We start from the raw sequence: 12,444 nt of genomic DNA, 5'->3' as shown, positions 1-12,444 counted from the left end.
TGGAGGGCCAGACGGTGCTTTTGGCGAGGAAATCAGAGATTTGAGGTTTTGTGTGAAGAAGAGAAAGCACATTGTGAGGGCCGTGATGAAGAAGATAATAAACATCGCATCGTCTTCGATGGGGCCAACGGCACAATGAAGATCAGTGGAGGGCCAGACGGTGCTTTTGGCGAGGAAATCAGAGATCTAGGTTTTTGTGTGGAGAAGAAGAAGGAGCACATTCCCCTGCTTTTGCCTTTCCCCTACCACTATGCGGAGTGTCGGATCGAGAGCTGAAGCCACATGAGAATGGGTGTTTAAACGCTCTAGCTGGTCATAAATTGTAAGACCTGCAGAAGAATTCGATGGAAGCTCATCTCAACGCCTAAAATATCTTTGGAGCAATCATTCATATTGTAACTAGCTATGGGGGATTAGAAGCCATTGGCTTGTTCTATGCCCTCTGGCTCAGTGCCATCTACTGTAGCTACAATGTGAGTGTATGCCCTGTGACTTGTCCTGTAATCTGTTCTGTACTTCAAGGTACAGCCCAACTCATGATACCTCCATTACCACGGCATCCTCGCTGGAGCAGTAGATTCCCACGTCGCCGACATCAAACGAACATTGCTCGGTTTGTTTCAGGCCCATGAGTTGCAGAAGTTCGAGATGAATAGGACGCCATCTTCCCACAAATGCCTCGGCGGCTGTCACATCGCCTTTCAGATTTCCCTCAAACTCTGCAAATCTGAAAATGTACGTATCTCTGATTTCGAGTACAATGTTTTGCAGTTCGCGCTCCAGATGGGCTCTGATTCTGTTGCTTTTGTTGGTCGCACTCTGAAACTCGGCTTGCAATCGCTGTTCAGACGCGTCCTGACGGACTCTTGTAGCTGGTGACCAGGCAGCCATATATTGTGTCTTGCTGCTGTTCCAAAGTTGATCGGTGCGAGATTTGATGCCTCGAGCGTGTTTCTCGAAGTCCTGGCAGTGTCGCTCGATGGCTTTAATCTGGCCGTTCAGTTTCATATAGTGAGTCTGAACGACGTTGGCAATGTTCTGATAGAGGTGCTCATAACAGGTACTGTATCCGTCACGGTAGGTTCGAAAATCTTGTTCGAAAGAGTGAATCCTGTTTTGAGCCTCAGTCCGGAAGTTTGCACGCTGCTTATTTTCGACAGCTGTCATCGCCGTGGGATCGGATACTATGACAAAACCCATGCCTTCTGTATCTGCTGTTGCTGGGGCCGTTGACAGGGATCGAGGCTGATGTTGCGACACAGAGGAGGGACCTGGAAGTAGTGCAGAAGCTTCAACGTTTGAGGCCGTAGACTGGCCGGACACTGCGGGTGTGACGACCGGAACCTCCTGGTTTCCTCTATCTGTCTGATCTGCTGCAAGAGTGGAGGAGTTCTGTGCTGTTTGTCCTTCCGTGTCGTCGACGGGCTGGCTTGCGGTTGGCTGGCTTGCGGTGGCGCCAGTGGACACGGGAATCGGAGGCGGTGGAGCCTCTTGAGCTTGAGTAGCTTGAGCGTCTACAATTGGCCCCTGCCGCATAGCGTTGCTGAAGGTGGCGCGGAGTTCTCTTGACCATTCAGCCCTCTCTCGTACAAGGAGCTCTTGTTGGGCGCGGTTGAACCCTGCCCTCCGAGCGGCATTTCGGACATGTTCCGCTTCCCTGCGTTCTCGAACCTCATCTGTGTCCGGTGCCTGACGTTGTCTAGTTCTGGCAGTGACGTTGTTTCCACGGCCGCGGGTACTGTCACGACCATTCTCACGGCTCTGGTGGCGTTCATGGCGGCGCTGAGGTCTTTGCAGAGACGATGAGGCGCGCCATCGTTGGACATTTCGTTCATTCGACTGGGACCGGTTGTATTCACGGTAACTGCGAGATTGCTCGCGTTCATTCTGTCGCTGGTAATGGGCTCGTTCGCCTCGAAGGCGTTCGAGTTCGAGCTCGACATCTGCAAGCCGACGCTCGTATTCGGTCGCGCGTCTTCGGTCGTCCCCCGAGGAGTCGCTGTCGCTGTAGCGGTCTCGACGGTGACGGCGATAGTCGTGGTCGTCATCACTTCGGGAGTGTCGACGCCTACGGTGGCTGCGATGCTCGGATCGGAAGGATTGACTCTCTTCCTCCGTGTAATGTGGTGTGTGGTACGGTGACCTGGCCCGATAGGCTGTTCTGTCGTCGCTGGGACATCGACGTCGTCCTGTATCATATGGTGAGTAGCGATGATCACGGTGAGACATGGTGATCGTTGGTTGAAACGTGTTCGAGATATCTTGACGCTTCAAAGAAGGGGAAGAAGTTCGAAAGCGCGCAGGCAGCATTTGCAGGCCGAAGCTTTTCACATTCACCGCCGACAGTGAATTGCTCAATTCAACCGCGCCCGAATTCCGAAATTCTAACTGCCAGTATGGTTTCGATCTGATGGAGCCAAAGTTTACAGATTCCATTACACGGTGACTGTACGGGTGCATTCTTCCTTATACGGGTTCTCTCCTGGTCGAGTTTGTTATGCTATAGCCTCAGTCATGCTCCACTCGACAGACCGATACCTACTGGCCTGCAGCATCTTCCATATTCATGATGACAGGACATACACCGCCGAGAGAAAGGGCCGAATGGATAAATGAATACCACTCAAAGACGTGGTCAATAAAATTCCCCTTGCTATTGAGGGTACTCCTTTGTCACACGTTCTACATTCCCTTGTTTCTTTCAATCCGAATGCTGTTTAATCAACCCCTCTTGTCACTGGCACCAGGCACCAGCAAACGCCCAGGTTTTATCACTATAAAAAGGACGACTACCTACATGACTGGAAGAGTCTCATATCAAGCTGCTGTAAGCGGATCTATTTATATATAGAAGCATAGGAGCGTTCGGTGTACGGTAAGTAGAGCTCCAAGGGCGTGCTCCGCATCCGGAAGTCTGGGAACGGAGACAGGGCGCACGGCTCAGCGCTTATCAACACTGCTGATTTGCTTTCTCTAGGCACCTTTGCGAGACTCTGTCAATCGTCCTTCATCGTCGCGAACGTGCGTGGCGAGAGTTACAGCGCGTGGCGAGAGCACATGTCATCCTGCGCCCTCGCAGCCAGAACTCTCTTCGTCAAGCTCCGTGAGACTCTGATCAACTTCGAAGGGGGCACTGTGACTAAATATGGACTCTACGAGGTTGAAAAAAAGGAGGCTGTCGTACGGGAAACGCAGGGGGGGGCGGCTGAGCGGTCTCAGACTTCAACAGCTCAAGCTTCTGCAGAAGTCATCTGGTAACAAACAAGCTGCAGCTCCCGATACAAATCATGCAGCCGAATCAGTAGGTGGAATATGCCATACGTCTCATGCATCTGCATGATCTTCCCGGGAGAGAAATCAACCACACTGCCAGTGTGTTACCAAATGCATATGGACTTGGGGTGCTGCCGCTGCGAATGCGAAGGTCAGCCTGGAGGTCATACCGCTGGTAGTCCGCATCGCCACGAGAGAGAACGAAACCGCAATGCGGATGACTCACGATGAACGCCATCGAAGTCAATGATACCAGTAGCATGCTGTTTAGGGGGGAGGATGTTCGCCAAGCCATCTGCAGAAGGCAGCACAGCACTTACTTTGGGAATCTTTCTAAAACTTCGCCCTCTCCCTCTTCTTCCGAACAACTCTCACAACACATCTGCGGTATGCGCGACAATATGGCTCGTAAATCCTGCAGACACTGTGAAATCCAGCGACGATCTGGCCACGCCTTTTGCACAAAATGCGGGAAGCCAACAGGGCACTCACACTCCCGCAACACTGCACGACAGTCCCGACATGGACAAGAACTCCGCAACACTGCACGACAGTCCCGACATGGACAAGAACTCCGCAGCCGCAATACAAGCGAACACAGTCGGTCTCACACTTCACGCAGATCTGCACCTCGGGCAGACCATCACGTGTATGACGAATACACCTCTTCTGCGTATAGTGATAGTCAGGAATCCGACACAGCGTCTACAGGGTCAGAGTCCCCGCGTCCATCTTTCCGCAGTGGCCGTGGGACTAGAGACTCCCGGCACAGCAGCACACGGCACCGATCGAGGCGGATTCGACGCTCCCCCACACCTCCGTCAAGACAGAACAGAGTCTCAAGACGTGAAGCTCGAGTCAACGAGTTTGAAGCGGACGATCTGTACGGTGCATCCGACGACGAATATCAGCGACAGCTTAGGGCACCACGACAACGCAGTGACGTCCCTCGTGAACCACCACGAAGCCATGGACGTACTCAAGCAGAACAACCATCCTCGTCGCAGTCTCATCGAGACAGCCGATTGCAGGCCATGGAAGCTAGATTGGACTCGCGATTGGACTCGCGATTGGACTCGCGATTGGACTCGCGATTGGACTCTCTTTTCTCTCAACTTGCACACAAGACCAGTCAGAACGAAGCAGGTGGCACTGCAGCACAGCCACAAAGCCGGCCACCACCAGCGCCCGTCAGCTCTCAACCATCTAGATCATATGCCTTCAGAACACCCGTCGAGACTTCTACTGTTACTGAAAGCAGTTTCCCTTCGATACCAGAGCTTGACGACATACCTATCAAGCTCGAGCCCAGAGGGGCCATACGTGAAAAGGTATTTGTGGGTGCTGTTTGCCACCACTGTGGTGGCCCGCACCCATCATGCTACCACAACAAAGGCTACTACGAAGGCTTCAAGCCATGCGGCACCGGGAGTCTGAATGTACAATGCAAAAACTGCAATCACCAGGGCCATGAATCACACGAGTGTAGAAAGGGAGAATGGCGTGATTTTCCTGACAATCCACCACTACAGTCCGAGCACAGCAAGCACGATCGCCCATGGCCTCGTGACTATGATTGGGTACCCTTGCCAAGATACTACTACAGACCGAACCTGTACCCAAAATCAGATCCGACGCACCCAGACCTTCCTGAAGCCATCGCGAAGCTTGGTGGGCTCAAAAAGGGGTTTGGTAAGACTCAATGGGGAATCATGCACTCCCTTCGAGTTTTAGATGCTGAACGTCGCGGTGTGCCAACACCCAAACCGAGTAGAAATGGGTACCGACCATGGTTTCCATTTACGCGTCCTCAGGCACCATCTGCTGATCCAGTGCCGGATTCAAAGTCGGAAAAGAAGACTTCGACCGCAGCCAGTTTCATGGAGCGTAAAGATGAAGATTTTCAGCTCCCACCGAGAGCAGATCTCAATCTTCGTTATGCACGCAAGCATGGCCAAATGTTCTCCGCAGGTTTTGAGGAGGCAGTGCGACCTTCAACTTCTGGAAATGCCGAGAATGGTGTGACTGTCACCGCTACACAGGATAGGCGGCATCCCCAGTTGGTCCCTCGAACAGACGAGGAGGCAAATCATCACATGAAAGATCTTGCGGACTGGGTCTTTAGTGAACTGGTGTTGAATGATGGTATGATCTACCTGTACCATGATTTCATCAAAAAGTTACTGGAACATGTCAACGAGAAAGCATCATCACAGTTTGCAAACATGATTCGGAATAATCCATCTGACTTGAAGGATGACGAGTTGATCAAAGGCCGTGAAAAGCTTCTTCACAAGTTTATGGTTGGATTGAGATGTCTCCTCGATGGGTGGACGAATGCAGTCACCCAGCTCATCGACATTATCAAAGTCTGTGTCGATTCCAGCCAGATGTTCCCTCTCAAAGGGTTGGATGACTTCAAAAGTTTACAATTGGAGCTTCAAGAAGCCTTTGACGTTTTCGAGGAGCGCATAGCATTTGATATTGCAAGATGCTTCAATGTCGAAGGTATTTCAGCAACATTTATCTGTTGGTTGGAAGAAACCTATGGACAGGAACTGGCCGATGGCCTTCAAGGAGCCCTCTTACCGGGAGAATGCAGCCCACGCACGCAGCTACCGCGCTTTTCATGGCCCCAATACTTCATCACACTATGCAGGAAGGCTTTCAGAGAGAAGCTTCCACATCAACATGACTCCAAGGACGAGTCCTGAGGTCACTCCGCAGACAGTCGAGGCGACTACAAGAGCGTGGAAATAGGCAAAACTCGCTCCCTGCATCATGATAGTCACTGCAAGTGGCTCAGCAAGGCCAGCCAGGACGTCATGATCCGGAATTTCTCATCATGTATGTTAGAGTGTACAATGTAGACGTTCAATGAAGACTTTTTGTATGGAAGCTTTCCTTCCTCTGTAGACTTTTCAAACTCCACGATGCACAGACCGTGATGGATTGATACAGAGCACTATGTAAAACAAGCTACGGGAGTACCACAGCTACTTGACCCGAGGCGATGTCATACATACCAACGCTGCCTTTGTGTCTTCCTCTTTGTACTTCCTAGCCTGGTGCAGAATGGATGCCCGACAGCCTCGTCGCTTCAGCTATGCCTTGGCGCAAGGGGCAGGACACGACCACATATCGCGCTCAAGACCCTGCGTACAGGTAGCCAAACACTCTCCCTCTCCGCCTATCCCAGACATTTCTGCTCATCGATTCAGATTTACCACCCCGCGTGCAACATGGCGAACAATCTTCCACAGAAAGCCCCGATCTTCTGTCAAGATCCACCGAGCGCAGAGGCAGCCGACGCACTCATATGGTCCAATTGGAGCGCGGAGGACAGGAAAAAATGGGCAAACACGCTGCTCTTTGAGAACGGGGGAAAACTCAAGACACTGATGAAGGAGAAATGGAAGCTTCCAGCGCCCGAAGCACCAGAAGTCTGGAGGGGCTCTCGTCTTCCGGTATGCGAAGACGTCGACGGAGACGGTCCGCCTGCCTCTCCCGAAGAGCCCTGGATCGAGCTCATGGACTGCGACCCGCTGCACGCAGCCTTCATTGCCAGCCAGCGCTACCCCGGCAAGGGCGTAGCGGTCCACAACTGGGCCGACCACATCATGTCCCCCGACGACCACACCGCAACGGCACACAAAAATCTCCAGTCGGAGAGCATGCTGGTGAGAACCACTCTCAAGGAACACCTGGTCGACGTAAAGTTTCCAAGAGACCAGGAGGACGTGCTCTACAGCGAAGGAGTCTTCTGCTACGGACTGGAACATGGCTCCTACGACGACAAACGACACCAGTTCTTCCTCAGCTTCATCGGCTGCGCGCCACCCGGAGTTCGCAACGATCCCGACATTCGAAGCAACGACCCAGTCAACAATTGCATCCTGCACCCGCAGAGACAGCTTATCGCCGACAAAGTCACTTGGATACTTCGTGTGGCTGCGATCCAGGGTGCGGCCGTCGTCGTCCTGGGCGCTTTTGCCGCACTGGAACCGCAGAGCACGATAGCGAGAATAACAAAAGACGTCCTCCTCGACCCGCCAGCCGGTGACAAATGGAGAGAAGCTGGCATACAAAAAGTGATCCTTGCGATTCCTGATTGGCCCTTCTTAAAGGGATCATTTCGAATCTTTGAAGAAGTCTTTTCTGGCTCGGAGCATGTCAAAGTAGCCAACCTTGGTGATCTTCTCGAGGAGATCTACCTGCGGCCCTTTTTCAACACACAGAGCAGCCCTTGACGACAGGTGCGACCGGCGAAAAGAAATTGTGATACCTACACGAAAACAGTGATCAACGACAGCTCTCCCAGATCAACAAAACTCCGTAGCGCACTATGCAGCAATTCGAGTCTGACTCATCGAGCATGATGTGATTGAGGACTCTGGGACACCCTCACCACTGCTGGGAGAGGGCCTTTGGGCTGGAAATCAGTACACTACGACGGTCATTGCGCATGACTGAGTATGTCTTCCCTCAGCGGCAAACGTCGACACCACGTTGGATTACGGGGCGGTATGAAGGCCATAGTGGCATAATGACGAGGAATTGTGCCTGCGAGGTAGCACAAAGACAGTGTTCAAGTAGGGAGAAACGGCCTTGATCCAGATTCAACAAATCACAAAGAGCTACGTAGCCGACGGGTCCAATGCGCTGTAGAGACTATGAAAGCACCCTCGTTAGCTCCGTATTCATAGATCAATAGAGGTGTACTTCAAAGTCGTGGAGCCTACACGGCCTCATCTGTCAAGGGAACAAAAAGTAGCCCGGACACTCCTTTTCTACACAGCACATCCTATGCATTGTTGTTGCTGGTAATGTAGAGTCTGATGTAATGCCGTGCAGGTCAGCCCAAGATCGCTTCATGCCGGATTGCCCTCACACTCACCTTCTGACCACAGTCCAGACGCGAGGTTCTCCATGACCAAGGCGACGCCGAGGTTCTTGGACGTGTGTGTTCAGGACACGCAGGAGTCGAGGAACAGTGTATCCATGCAAAGCATTCGGTTCGACAGTTTGCAACCTGTGGGCAGCCGGTTGCCATCTTGAGCCAGGTTGGCTGTTGGAAAAAGCAACAGTCGCACATCCAGTTGCCCATTGAGTCCGTACTTTCTGATGGGAATTGCATAGATACCAACCGTTCCTCCTCTATCATGAAGATAATTTTGTAGCGTGATAGGAATACGACACCTACTATGTTCGACATGTTCTATTCATAATCGGCGGTGCTTTTGCATACCACAATTCTGTGGCCTGTCGGCCCGAGGAACAGACTTTCCACGAAGTCTCCACATGGCTGGTTAGGTATAGCGGCTTGGGTCGTGCGTTGTGGTATTCCAGTTTCCTCACGCTCGTCAATCCACGCAGCACAAAGGACCGTTGAGTCCACGAAGGAGCTACAAGCAAAGTCGGCGGATCAAGACCAGCAGAACGAGATCGGCGAAAGGTCCATACTGCTGACTGTACCAAGATCATGAAGCTCAAGAAAGAAGCCGACTTGCAAACATACATCGTGTTGGTGTGTAGCGCACGGCTTCACTAGTTGAGGGTCAGGAGGTATTGGGGTGTACGTACTGAGCAATACACCTTCGAAGAGCCTGCCAGAAGAGAAAAGGAAGGGTCTTAAAGTTCATCGAGCCATATCATAGGGACCTGTCTGTCAATCCTCCTCTTCCTGGTTGTGTCCTCCTCTTCCTGATGGTGTGGATTGCGTGGATAGGCCTGGATTCTTCAGGCTCTCATGTCAAGTCGGGCCGGGGAGAGGAAGGACCGAAAGCTCCATTTGTACTCAAAGGCTAGAGGTAAGAAGAGGAACGTTGGAGGATGGATTCTACAGTTTGCCTGTCACGGACCTCTGTGGGTGGCCTGTTCCTCCTCTTCCCAGGTTATACCCAAATGTTCCCCCTCTTTTGGAGGCCAGAGCAAAAAGATCCTGACAGGAGATACGTCCGATGGAGAGAAGGTCTGGTAAGGATATTGGTGTGGTTGATCTGAACACGCAGGGGAGGAAGTCGAATGGGAGGATGTTTTGAGGGACTGCAACTCAGGTCAGAAATGATAACAGTACAGAGAGGTGTAGGATTCGCGTTCAATTGGACGCTTTGAGTGTCCAAAAGTGGTGGCATCCTCGTCTTGAGACAATGACTGAGTCTAGACGTGTTTGCTTGACGCGTGTCGCATTCACTGGCATGCCACATAACATCAACATCAGAGAGATACTCAACCCTTCACTCCCGTCGTGTATTGCCAGCTTTGGGCCAAAAGTTTGTATACGAGTGGTCTAGCACTGTGATCGCGTAGGTTTGTACTCAGGGATAACTCGTTCTTTACAGTAGTCTTCATGGTGCATCTACTACAGTGATATTGCTCTGCGGAACGCCTACTTGGATAAAGCATAAAGCACCTGCTGCAACATCCTCGTCACTCAACCGTATATCTACCTTACGTCTGAGTGGATGTCACAATTTGTAGGACTTGGATCATGATTATTTCTGCATATCTACCTAAGATACTAGTACTCAGGAACTCAGTTCCGGCTTAGTCCTCAAGCACAACCGCTCGCCCATATGCTTCACACAATCACATATCCGTGGTGGCGTTCAGGCTGACCCGACAAAAAACGCTCTCGTATGTAATAGAACTGTCACGATCCAATGCTGTGACGAGGTACTAGATCCGGACCTGAATGTCCTCTCCGCTCTGGTTTTCGTGATGCGGCAGAATACCGATTTCTGATTTACTTACGCCCAGTAACCGAGTTCATCGAGGTAAAGGAAGATCTGAGAAGGTCCACATTGCTGTCAAATCGTCATTGGGCCAAGACAACCTCCAATTCCCGACAATAGGAGCATTCAAGCGCTCCAACACCCATGTTCCAGAGCGCGCATCACGGTGTAGGCGCATCTGTGTAGGTTTCCACGGGCCGATTCTTGTTGTCTCACGGCAGTATCGCTAGGAGGAGATCTTGGACGTTTAGTTGAGGAAATCAGGGACAGGCGCTTTTATCCTGACCAGTCTCGACCGTCATGTCTATGTCACGATTCTTTGGTGAACGGTCTTTCCGAAGAGGATCAATGAAAAGCTGAGGCCAGGCAAAGCGCGGTAGCTGCGCACGCGGAGAGCTTTCGCCGGGAAGAAGTGCCCCTTGAATGCCGTCGGTCAGTGTCTTTCCATCATTTGCTTCCAACCAAGGGATAAATGTGATACCCTCGATCTTGAAGCAACAGGAAAGATGGCGTGCCATTTCGCTCTCGAAAGTATCAAAGGCCTGTTTGAGCATTTGTTGCAACTCATAAAAATCATTCAAGCCGCTGGACTCTAAGCTGTACACGGCGCATGCAGTTTCGATGGTGTTGGCGAGTCTGGTGACTTCGTACGTCCACCAATGTGGGAGACGCTTCAATGCTAGTAAGAACTGCTTGAGAGATTGTTCACTGCTTGTGAACTCGGATTTGTCGACCAAGTCGGACTGCTTGGCTCTGATGATGTTGGAGAATTCTAAAGCCTTGTCATTAACATCCGCCATGAGCTGTTTTATGAAGGTAGTGTATGTTTCGACCATGTCGGAATCCAGTACCTGCTCTCCAAAGACATAGTCTGCCAATTCCTTGATGTGATGATTTGCATCCTCGTCTGATTGAGGCTCTAGCTGTGGATGCCGCCCATTACGTGTCGCTGTGATTGGGCCACCGCCGCTCACAGCGTTGTGACGATGGCTCTCAAGTGCGTCAAGATCGGAGGGAAGTACAAGCCCGTTGAACCCTGGACTGCAGAGCTGGCCACGTTTACGGTTGTATGGAAGATTGAGTTCTCGTCTTGACGGAAGCTGGGAGCCATTATCTCTGCGTGGTGCTTCTTGGTCATCTGGATTGGCAAGAACTGTAGCTGAAACATTTTCTTCCAACTTTACATCCTGGACCAAATCGGAAAATGGTGTCTGTGGAGGAGACCATGGCCGAAAGTCCTTTCGATTGATTTTCGGTTCTCTCACGTTTCGACGTTTGGCGTCCAGAACGTCAATTGAGTGCTGGAGTCCCCATTCTTTCCTCGCAAAGCCTTTACGAAATCCAATCTTTGCAATGTCGGCAGGAAGGTTCGGATATGTTGGATCCGGTTTTGGGTACAAGTCTGGTCGATAGTAGTGTCTGGGAAAGGGTACGCATCCATCCGAACGAGGCCATGGCCGAGCATGAGCGCTATGCTCTGGCAGTAACGGTGGATTGTCAGGGAGATCCCGCCAATCTCCCTTTCCGCACTCGTCGGCTTCATGGCCTAGCTGACAGCATCTTCCGCACGTTACATTCGGGCTCCCGGTGCCGCTTCGCTTGAGGACTTCCCAGTAGCCTTTATTGTGATAGTATGTGGGATGTGGCCCGTTGCAATGTTGGCAGGATGTTCCCACGAACACCTTTTCGCGTATTGTCCCCACGAATCCGTACTTCATAGTTATTCTGTCGAACGGATCGCCCTCTTTGTACGGTGGGACAACATTCTCTGAAACTACTAGGGGTCTTGCAGCTTGAGGAGTCACTGCGGCGTGGCTTCCGCTGGCTACTGTGTCAGCCCGTCGTGGTGGAGGCATTTCCCGGCTCGTATGACTGTTTTCATCGCCGGATGCCCCGTACAAATCGGTGCTTTCTGACTCGTTGTCTCGGTCATTACGTTTGCGTTTTCGGTTGAGTCTTCGCGGAGGCGTTTTGGTGTATCCAGGACGCCGAGTGGTATGCAGTGTGCTGCTGTGCTGAGAGTCTGTGTTTGACCGACCACCTACGGACAGCGGGAGCCTCGACTCTGAACCGGACCGCTGGATGCTAACTGTAGATGTATTGTCTTCCCCATACCGGCGGTAGGTGGACAGAGGTGTAGATGTGCGTGTGAGCTGGGGACGTCCGAGGTCGCGTGCATCGCGGGTTGGGAGTCCTCGACCATGTTGGAATTGTTGTGCGGATTGTCGTGCAGTTTCGGGGGAATGTGGAAGGGTTGTCGATTTGTGGCAATTCCAGCAGACGAGAACGCCCGCTTGGAGTTGGATACGACAGTCTGAGCAATAATGAGAGTTCATGTTCATCCTATCGCGTACACTGCAGATGAAGGTTGTGGTGTTCGACGAGGGCAGTTCTGTGCGATACGGTACGCACACGGTTTTACTGCCTTGCTCTAGGC

General features: G+C 51.8%; 4 protein-coding genes across 4 annotated transcripts; 2 read left to right on the top strand and 2 right to left on the bottom strand.

The window, feature by feature from the left end:
- Positions 1 to 534: 534 nt before the first annotated feature.
- On the bottom strand, positions 535 to 2,229 carry PV08_11729 (uncharacterized protein; the record flags this gene model as incomplete). The annotated part of the gene is made up of 1 exon (XM_016386037.1): positions 535 to 2,229. The coding sequence occupies one exon, from the start codon at positions 2,227 to 2,229 to the stop codon at positions 535 to 537; it is 1,695 nt and encodes a 564-aa protein (XP_016230169.1).
- Positions 2,230 to 3,552: 1,323 nt separating this feature from the next.
- Positions 3,553 to 5,987, top strand: PV08_11728 (uncharacterized protein; the record flags this gene model as incomplete). Its single annotated transcript, XM_016386036.1, has 2 exons — positions 3,553 to 4,248; positions 4,305 to 5,987. 2 exons carry the CDS (start codon positions 3,553 to 3,555, stop codon positions 5,985 to 5,987), a joined length of 2,379 nt encoding a protein of 792 aa, XP_016230168.1.
- Positions 5,988 to 6,515: 528 nt separating this feature from the next.
- On the top strand, positions 6,516 to 7,523 carry PV08_11727 (uncharacterized protein; the record flags this gene model as incomplete). The annotated part of the gene is made up of 1 exon (XM_016386035.1): positions 6,516 to 7,523. One exon carries the CDS (start codon positions 6,516 to 6,518, stop codon positions 7,521 to 7,523), a length of 1,008 nt encoding a protein of 335 aa, XP_016230167.1.
- A 2,744-nt stretch (positions 7,524 to 10,267) lies between these two features.
- PV08_11726 (uncharacterized protein) lies at positions 10,268 to 12,343 on the bottom strand (the record flags this gene model as incomplete). The annotated part of the gene is made up of 1 exon (XM_016386034.1): positions 10,268 to 12,343. One exon carries the CDS (start codon positions 12,341 to 12,343, stop codon positions 10,268 to 10,270), a length of 2,076 nt encoding a protein of 691 aa, XP_016230166.1.
- Between the last annotated feature and the right edge of the window lie 101 nt (positions 12,344 to 12,444).

This window comes from Exophiala spinifera, assembly GCF_000836115.1.
Source record: "Exophiala spinifera strain CBS 89968 unplaced genomic scaffold supercont1.10, whole genome shotgun sequence".
NCBI lineage: Eukaryota > Fungi > Ascomycota > Eurotiomycetes > Chaetothyriales > Herpotrichiellaceae > Exophiala > Exophiala spinifera.
Note: the sequence above shows the minus strand (reverse complement) of the source record. Positions and strands in the feature narration are given on the sequence as shown.